Raw genomic sequence first — 11,082 nt, 5'->3', positions numbered from 1 at the left:
AACCAACTATAAAGTCAAAATATTAAAAACATTAATAACTCTTCGAATTTGGTTGATAATGATAGGAATAGTATAATTTATAGTTTATGTAGTTTGGTTTAACTAGTAAAATAAAATAAACAATTATTTGATAGGTATTTATTTAATTAAAATTAAATTTTGAAAATTTCTTTTTTAAACAATTTAAATATAATCTCCTATAAAAAAATTATTAAAAAAAAAAATCGGGAAATGGGAATAGCTAATAGACTAACAATTTTATTTATTATTATTATTTTTTTTTGTTTTTTAAGCAACTGATTTTTATATTTTCTAAAGAATTTGTCCCAAACGTTTTAAAGAATATCATGTTTAATTAATTATAAGATGTTTAAAACGTGTTTTAAGCAAAATTTTAAAACAAAATGTCTTGAACATTTCAACGCTGTTAATATGTAATTCAATACTAAATATAAAAATAATTACTAATTTTTATCAATTAATTTCCCAGTTTTGAAGATGTATTTATTAAGTATTTAAGTGTTTATGATTTACCTATTAGAAACATAAAAGTTTGAGGGTATAATGGTTAGTGTTCAGTTTCAATTGAAATATGGGCGGAAACGCCATTGTAAAATCCAAAGATCACCGACCGTGACAAGGCAAAAGCATTAAATTAACATTCCAATGAATTATTTAAGTGATTTGGGGATCTGATTTTACGACGACTTATAAAACAATAAACTTAGAAATACAAAGCTTAACAAAATTCCCGGGTTTAAAGTTTATAGGAGAAAATTAATGATTGAAGTGAACGATGATATTTATATATCTGGTACCTACCTATATTCTTTTTTCGTTATTTCAGTATTATCAATTAAATATTTTATTGAAAAAGTATTCAACTGTTTATGTATAACTATTACATTATAATTAAATGCGTGAATTTATAAACGTGATAATTATTTTTGATTCGCTATCATTTAATATAATTATTACAAATAAATCGTTAAAATATTGTTATGTAGGCACTCATACAAATTACAAAAATTTGATTTATGTTATATAGATTATTTAATGGACACTGATATCTTCAGTAAAAGTTTATAAATGAATGAAGTAATTTGAGTGTATAAAATAGGTTGATTAAAAAATTTAGTATCTACTCCACTTATTATTATTGTCTAGTACGATCACTATACACTCTCTAAGAAATTTAACTAATAGATTTTTGTCACTGCCTAACTCTTTGCAATTACAATTTGCGCACGTGCATAAGTATTCCGTTGTCATAATAAAAAAAAAAATTGCATAATTCACTAAATACAAAAATATTTCACAATACTGTTTCTTTTTTTATGAAATGATCATTCCAATTTATTTTTATTATTATTCTGAATATGACTTAAATATTTATAAATAACAAGGTGTTTTTAAATAATTTATGTATCGAGTAAAAAATCTGTGTTATTAAATTTAATATGACATAAATAATAATAAAATTAATTTTGTGTAGTAGGTACCTATATGTTTTATTTCACAAAGCGAATAATCAAATCATAAAAAAAAATTACACAATGTCAAATCGCATGAGTAACCATTTTGCAAAAAAGTGGGCGTCAAAAGTGAAATATTTTTGTATTTAACAAAGTGAAAAGGTTGTTTCCACTTCATGAACTGGATGACTTTTCATGAAAATATCAATTTCACGAATCTGCTATGACATAACCTTATATGTACATTAATATTTTGAATATAAAACATAAAATAGTAGAAGTTTTGGTATTTTTAATAATATATTGCGTCATAAATTGTTTTTAAACATTCAAGCTAGTATTATGATTTAAGTGTGTACATGTCTGTATGTGAGTATTGTACACTTATCTATTGTCCTATTGACGTGTTCGATAGGAAAACAAATTATTATAAATTATTATAATATTCAAAGTACTGCGACTAGTTGTCGACGAATAACCGTAAGACTAAACTCGTTACACGTAATAATATAAAGATCACAATATTCATGTATGTATTGTATAATATTATAGTAACAAAAAGTATAATATTATTTATTCGTTTTCACTCTCCGTCATTTGTAACTGAGTAGGTACACGTATTATAAAAGTAAACGCATTTTAGCCTACTCTATCATATTAAATTATATTTTATGAAAATTGTAAATTGTATCATTTTCCCACTATAGAATAAAGATTAAATTACATGGATATATTATATGTCTTATTATCTAATTTGACTAAAATTTAAAATAATATATTACTATATTATATATTGATCTCATATTTATTACTATGATATATAGACTCAGATGCTATTACGTCTTATGGCTACATTATTATATACACATGTACTATCCTCGGTTTTTCCTCTTAAGTTTATCCCATCACGAGTGATTATTCAAATGTCGGGAAAAAAATGTATTATGCGTTAAAAAGTTATAGTAACTTAATATTATAATCTGAATTACAAAATTATAAAATTCTTTAACGGGTAATATCTCGAGCAAAAGAGCTAAATTAAGGACACGTTTAATTACAAAATATAGCGAATAATATTATATTCTTTAATCTACTGTGGTGGAAGTTTTAGACGTTGCGTGTATGTCCACTGGCCATTTATAGTAAAGAACGTGAACGCATGTTTTGTAATTTTATACATACCTATATAGGTATGGTGATAAAATTATTACTAAATGTTGGAATTAGTAAAATATTGTATTACACTAAACACGAATTATATATTTTTTGCTAACCAAATATATATATATATATATATATAAGCACAAAAAATATTGTATATGCGTACATTTTCATTCTAAAAATATTATCGCGCAGTGGTACACCGATGACGATAATAATAGTAATAATGATGATGATAATAATAATAATAATAATAATAATTATATTAATAATTGTAACTCGCATACCTTTGCCAAAAAGAAATAAACACCAGCTGCACGCGATGAACTGCAATTATTATGACACGACTTCCGAATTCGCAACCGGCATAAAAGCCGCGTTACCGGTTTACAGTCATAACGCACGCGTGATTTATTTCACACGATTACATAATAATAATAATAATAATAGTAATAATAATAATAATATTATAATATAATATATGAGTAAAACGAAAACTTGACTCGACGCGCGAAACGTCGTGTCTAACACAACCGGACAGCTGAAGACTCGAACGCGGTGTCCTCGCACGCGGCGCCGAATCGTTAAATTATTTGTATAGCCACTACAAAACACCAGTGGCCATCTGCACGCACTGAATATAAACGCATAACGCCTATATGGCGGCAGCTCTGCGGACGACAGCCGCGGCGTCTGCGATTAGGACCGCAGCGCCCTCCCCTCGTCGTATACGCCGAGACCGCGCGCTTTACATATATAATATTAATAATTATTATTGTCTTCCGACGTTCCGTCTGACCGGCGCGGCGGTAGTACAGATAACGGCGGCCTAATGGTGGAATGCCTAATAATAATAATAATAATAATATATTATTAAAAAAATATCCAAATGATGGTGTTATTATTATTATTATTATTATTATTATTATTGTCGACTGTCGTCGAAAAGTTTTCGTATCTGCAACATATTTCCCACGAGGCAATGCACCGCTTTTCGTGAGATCGGATATCGATTCAATGTCACTATGACACTATGGGTAGGTATATAATATTTATACGACGTAAAAATACGCAATTGTTTGCTGTTCTGCGGAAATGTAGAGAGGACACGCAGACACACGCGTACTTAGTTGGCTTAAAAGACCGATATATATATATATATATATGTGTGTGTGTGTGTGTGTGTGTGTGTGTGTGTGTGTATAACACGTATATACAGCGACTAGATGTGGCTGATTTCGTGTACCCGTAATGTAATGTTGTAAAACTTGGAAATGGAAAAATGTTATTATCCAAGAGGTCTGTGTTTACGATTTTGCGGTCGTTGATATAAGATATATATTATGAAATCCAATTTACTTATTTATTTTGCTTGTTGTCATAATATTATATATTTCAAATTTCAATAAACAAATTGAAAATACAGACCTATTCTATCAGAAAAGGTTCATTTTACCGATTTCAACATTGTAATAGCATGGTATTCAATCTCGTCTGTTGTTTTTTAACCAAATAGAATATAACCCATCTTATGCCGACGACGCCCAACTGTATCAACTGTCCTAAAAATCGGATAAAACTTTTGAAAACATGTTTGAATTTTTCATGATGTTTATTTTGAAAATTTTTAGAAATAAAAATTAAATTATTACATTTTAAACATTGAGTGATTTAACAATTTTGATAATAAAAATGTGAAAAAATAACACCAAACACAAGAAAATCGTTTTCAACTAAATTTTAGGACGAATTAAATCATTGGATAAAATATTGTTGAAATTAAAACCACTAGTAAAAGATTATTCTTTTGACTAAAAACAAAAAGAAATCATGCGTGAAAAATGTCCCGAATTAGATTCTTAAAAAAACGGTCGGCATCGATTCTCCCCCCCCCCCCGCGCCATTAAAAAGCTACGTCAGCTATCTAATTATAATATACATTACATATCTGTCATTAATAAGATTATTTATCACTATTTATATATTTTTTTTTTATGTTACCAGGCGCAACGATAAAATAATGATATCCGGACAAGTTATTATATTATATACCTGCACCTGGCCTACAAATAGAACATTTTACACTAAAGGTCCGCTCCAACCGAAACGATAGCGGTGGCGAAAATTAATGTCCATACGTTTTAATACGAGTGCCCTCATTGTTATGAAATTAATAATTCCACCGCGGAAAATATTATCGTCAGATTGAACGTGATATTTTTATTTTCTGTTGCAGATACTATACATTTCGCTTCCGTTGCGATAATCAGTTGTGTAAATTTTGTTGTTTTTTACTAACAAAAGCAGTAGTTAGAATTATTACACATTTAAAGCGACTCACGAAAATTACTAAATCTGTATAATACATAATAATATAGTAATTATAATTATTAAATAATATATGATATAGATGAGTTCAAAATAAAATCGTACAATAGGTTCAAGTCGAAATTCGTTGATGTTATTAAATTTTTATTATTTTACCAAGTAATAATAATAATAATAATAATATAGTATATTATTCTTATCAACGTTCAATGACGTCGTCGTTTCGGGGAAAAAGTAAATGTCAACACTAAAAATAAACAAAAAATAACCAATTATATCCATAACTTTTTAATACAATACCTACTACCTACAAGATTACCAACAAAAGTTTTTAAAATTTTATCTCATCGCTAGTCCACGTAGCCAAGATTATATTTTATTTTATTTTATTTATTTATTTTTTGGAGGAGGAGGGGGGCGTCTAAATAATTTTTATTAAACCTTTTATTTTTAATAATTACAATACAATTGAATATAATTATTTTCAACTAATAGCTATTGCTGTCAATACAGCGGGCTATAAAATATAACATTACAATTTAATTTAACACTATAAAATTAATTGTCTGTTTTATTTTTGACCATTGTATCCAATATTTCTTTTGTAGAGACAGACACTCCCCAATAAACTGACAAAAGAGCATGGTCTCGTTAAATGATCATTTCCAGTTTCAATACTAAACAAAGTTTTCAAGCATTTCAATGTTGAAAAGGAATTCTCTATTACTGTTGTAGAAACTGATACAATAAAATATTTTTGAACAACACGTAATTAAAGTATCTTAATTTGATTTAAATTATAAAGAATTACGATTTTATATGCCAGTAAAGAAAATTTTCGGAGAGGGGTCAGATCTCTTGTCTTCCCTGGATACGTGTCTGTCACTAGTTAAAATTATGAATTATCAAAATTCAAAATGAAAACTATAACATTGTCGATCGGTAATCGACACCGACGATCAGAGCAATGCTGTTGATGATATTAAGACCGTGGCGTTGAATGTGAAAAAAATATGAATTAATATGGTTAACTTTCAATAATATTACTTAGATTATAAAAAAGCTCTTGACGACTAGGTGTACGCGGCGCCCGGTGCACACGCACCTCTCGTACCCCTTTCTTCACATAGGCACAACACTGTAATACCTATAAAAAGCTTATCATTACATTACTGTATGATATACTTCGACTTTTTATTGAATATCGCAATCATACGTTGAAGTTGAATCTTCATTACGTAATGTACACACGATCTAACGCTTAAAATTATTTTAAATGATTTAAAAAAAATAACAAATTATAAAGTTTAACAATTAATATAGCTGTTGTCCAAGAATATTATACTTTATATAATATGAGACTTTCTGATTTCAAGGATGCATGAAAAAAGATTATATTTGGGCTAACCAAATAAGTGTTAAAATGAACAATGAAAGTGGTAAGTAAAAATGCAATTAATCCATAATTATAATATGTCATGATAATAATAGTTTTAATAATGATAAAAATATAATAATACATTTTATTAAATATTTTTTACACTATTTATACTTGACTATTTCCATAAGCATTTAGTTTGAAAAAAAAAACTGTTATTATTAATAATAATTAATAACTAATAAATACGCATACACGCGCATAGGTGTCACAATGTCGATTAATGCTCGGCGAAATATTTCGCTTCGGTTAGATAGATCAAACTTGAAGTTATTATTAATTGCCGAAGTTACCGCCACCGCTACCGCTTCGGTTTGAGCGGATCTAAGTACGCCATATATAAGCACTCAATGAAGAAGAAGAGGTGATTTCAAATAGTGTATGCAAGTTAACTGTATAGATAGTATCGAACTAATTTTGGCTTTTATTATTAGGGGAGGGGGGGGAGCAAAATTAATCAAAATTTACTGACCCATTTAAAATTTTTTTCATATTCAAATTATGTAATATATTCCATCTAAATTTTTACTTACTTACTATCTAAATAAGAACAGATAACATTTCACACTCTTATATTTTATAGAATTTAGATTAGGTTATATTAATTTATGGTAATATTAATAATACTGATCTGACTGAAAACAGGGAATGATTTTATAAAAGTAATTTTAACATCATGTCAAAAATCTAGAAAATTTAATACAAGGTTTTTCATAAGTCTTGTAACATAATATTATTAATGTAACATAAAATTACATTTATTTATCAGAAGATTAAATTAATTTTTTATAGGTAAGCCGGTAAGTGTTTGAAATTTAAATAATTACCTCATATTGTTGAAGTGTACAAAAGACCGCCTGTTAAGCACTATTATTTTCATAAAAAATTATCCATTTTTTAGTTTTTTCAAAAATGTTAATAAGAAATTATTTTTCGATAAAAATGCTTTAAAATATATAATTCAAGTTATTCTTACTTTTGGAGAAAAATATTAAAAATACATAGGTACAATACTTTTTCATGGATTTATGTTCAAATTTTTAAAATTTTTTTATAAAATTTGTCAAACTCATGAACATTTATAAACAACAAGTACCTAAAAATATTTAAAAATACATAAAAATTATTATTATTTATAGATTTTTGAAGTTCAAATTTGGACAAATGTCATATTTAAATAATGGTTTATTATTTTGTTTTTAATCAAAAACATTGGTGAATATTTAAAACTGTTATGTAAATTATAAATTTATTTGTAAACAATGACTTTTTTGATTTATATTAAGGTATTATCTATTAATACTATGAACAGGGCCGGATTTAGAACAAGTGCCGCCCTAGGCCATTTTAAATATGCCGCCCCTATCCCAAGAAAAAAAAAAAATGATGTTATTATTTCCAATAAATTTATTTCAATTTTAAATAAATTAGGTCAATAGTCATTATAAACAAAACAAATAATTCTAAATTCTAAATAGCAGTGTAAATGTTTAAATCTTATACCTATGTTATCTATAACATTTTACGACGAACTTTTTTAGTCGCGAAATCGTCGATAATATCATCATAATTTATACTTCGAAGCATCTCAGATTCTATATGTAGTATTGATGTCGCATTTAATCTATCTGACTCCAAAGTTGAACGAAGATGCGATTTTACTCTTTTTAATGCTGAAAATGACCGCTCTGCTGTACAATTTGTTGCAAACGTGCACAAATACATACGTAACGCTGTTGTGACGTTTGGGTAAATATCTATTAATTCATCTGTATACAACATCTGACAAAGTTCTTGAGCGCTTCTTTTTTTGTCCGATTTAAAAAAAAGATGATCACGCAAATGAAGACATTCATTTGTAAATGATTCTTCAATATCATTAGGATATTGTTCTATAAGTGCCCTAGTTTTTTTAAAAATAATTTCCTCGTCAAAACTACATATATTCGTAAGAAAATCAAACTTGACACATAAATCTTTATACGAACTGCCACGTCTTACAAGTTCAGCTTTCAATTTATCCAATATAACGAAGAATACATTTATTCTGAAATCTTCCTTGCCTGTTTCTGTTATCACTTCATTCATTGTTTCGTCGAATTGACGTTTTCTTTTAACAGTTCTCCGCTTGTCTTTTTTATACTGTATTTCACCGCATATTTGTATAGCTTTTCTTTCATATTCTTCAAAATTATTTCTAATTCTAGATATATACTGCTCTAAAGATCCATATAATTCAACGACCATTCCTAATTCAATATTAACTGATTGAAGTTTTTTATTAACTATATGAAACCTTTCTAATACTTCGTTCCAAAAAACAGCCATAAAGCACATTTCTATAGTATTTAAAGGTTTCAAAAGAACCAAAGCGTCAAATTTTGTTACAGGTTTTTCATTGGCATCGTCAATAATAGCCTGTAAAGCGTTTTTAATTTCACTCCAAGAAGTATATAAAGATTTACCCGCTTCGTATCTTGCTGACCATCGGGTTTGAGACAAACTTTTTACACACTTGGCCTTTTTTAAATAAAATAGTAAAATTTCCCAACGATGGGTAGATGCTGTGAAAAAGTTATATAATTCTTGTAGATACCTAAAATATGTTGTCGATTTTTCACAGCAATCCACGGCAGATATCCCCACAAGGTTTAGGGAATGTGCTGAGCAAGGAACATAAATGGCAAGCGGAATGACTTCTTTAATTCTGGCTTGAAGGCCAGTGTATTTACCAGCCATGTTACTGGCATTATCATATGATTGCCCGCGGCAATTTTTAAAATCCAAATTATATTGATTAAGTGTATCAAAAACTGCATCAGCAAGTTGTTCAGATTTATGCCCAGTATTGGCAATAAACTTTAAAAATCGTTCTATAGGAGTACCATCTTTTGAAAGGTATCTTATGATAAAAGACAACTGATCAACATGGGATACGTCGGGCGTCGAATCAACGCTTATCGAAAAATACTTTGAAACTTTGACTTCTTCAACTATTTGTTTTGTAATTTGTTCTGCCATAATTTGTATAAACTCTCCGTATGTCTGTGAAGATAGATACGATGTATTACCACTACCGATTTTACCGTAATGGCGAATATGTTCTAATAGAAAGGGGTCAAATTCTGCTAAAAGTTCTAATGTCATAATAAAATTACCACTATGATACGACCCAAATTTTTCTTCACTGCCTCTCAGTGGTAACCCTCGAATTACTAAAGAACGTACAGTAGCAACTATTCTTTTTAAAATATTTCGCCAATAATTGGTTTCTTGTTCTAATTGCAAAACAATTTCTTGGTTTATTTTACCTGCAGTTTTTCCCCTTTCAATTAATGCAACTGTTGAAGTTTTATGAGGGATAGAATTTTCGTGCTCGTTTAATTTTCGTACAGCATTTTTCCAATCATTAAAACCAATAGTTACTAATGTTGATAAATGTGTACTTCCAAAGAGTCGACATGGTGCACAAAACACTGAACCAGTAGATTTCGAAAACACTAACCATGGTCGTGACTGTACTTCACCATTTATACGTGTTCTAACAAATAATGATTTATTTAAAAATCTATTTTTGTCAGGATACTCACGTTTAGAACATGTAAAATCATCATTTAAATTTTGATTTATTCCGTGTTTTGCCACATAATCGCGAGTTACATCATTAATAATCCATTTAGCCGGATCATTATTATCAATATAAAGTGTATCTGAATCCACATTTAAAGTAGAAGTTGTTAAGTTATTAATTACAAAATTCGATTCGCACTTAGTCATTTCTTTGTCGTCAATCGTTTTTAAATCATGTTGTTGATCATTATCAGGTGCATTCAAAGAAGACGGTGTAGTAGGTTTAAAGAAAGTACTTAGTTTAGGTATTTTATTTAGAACTTTAATCTCTTTATATTCTTTATCTTTGGCTCGCTTTTTATACTCTGAACCACTAAAACGTTTACGACCGTCACTCATGTTGAAAAAATGTTAATTGCTGTAAATTTAATACGTGAATTATTAATTATTAAATATTATATTGTGTTGTCGTAATATGCACTGCCCGACAATGACGAACAATAAACTGAAATGAAGTGTGGTCGTGTGTGATGTGGATACACAATATCTCTCGTCAATTTCTATATATATAATATTATTATCGTAATTACTTTTAGGAACAACTCATATTATATACCTAGGTATCTTATCTTTATAATTCACATTACAAGAAAATTGATTTCGTGTTATTGATATTTTAAGTGTCATGCACTCGTATATTTTACACACAGATATCTATACTACTAATATACTAATATATATTTCTGTCTTCTATATAAAAATCTGTGATTTTATATTACGATTACGATAAATACGATAGCTTATTAAGACGCAGGCCACAGAATTAACCAATGTGTCAAATTCATGGATTTACTTTTATGTTTTTTAAATACTTATATCAAATATTATATAATATTAATTTACGCAGACACGCAGTTACATAAATGCATAAAATATTCATATAATTTTTTTTTTATTTCTTACAAAATTTGCCGCCCCAAAAAAATTGCCGCCCTAGGCCCGGGCCTCACGGGCCTAGGCGTAAATACGGCCCTGACTATGAATCTTTTTAACTTTTCTACAGTATTTACAGAAAGATAATATTAATTATTAAACTTCGAGTTATGTAAG

General features: G+C 28.3%; 1 protein-coding gene across 1 annotated transcript; it reads right to left on the bottom strand.

Moving 5' to 3' along the window:
* Positions 1–7,914: 7,914 nt before the first annotated feature.
* LOC112595745 (zinc finger MYM-type protein 1-like) lies at positions 7,915–10,371 on the bottom strand. The gene has a single exon (XM_025341044.1). It carries the CDS (start codon positions 10,369–10,371, stop codon positions 7,915–7,917), a length of 2,457 nt encoding a protein of 818 aa, XP_025196829.1.
* Positions 10,372–11,082: the final 711 nt, after the last annotated feature.

This window comes from Melanaphis sacchari, unplaced genomic scaffold, assembly GCF_002803265.2.
Source record: "Melanaphis sacchari strain LSU unplaced genomic scaffold, SCAv2.0 Contig29_pilon_pilon, whole genome shotgun sequence".
In the NCBI taxonomy this organism is placed as follows: domain Eukaryota; kingdom Metazoa; phylum Arthropoda; class Insecta; order Hemiptera; family Aphididae; genus Melanaphis; species Melanaphis sacchari.
Note: the sequence above shows the minus strand (reverse complement) of the source record. Positions and strands in the feature narration are given on the sequence as shown.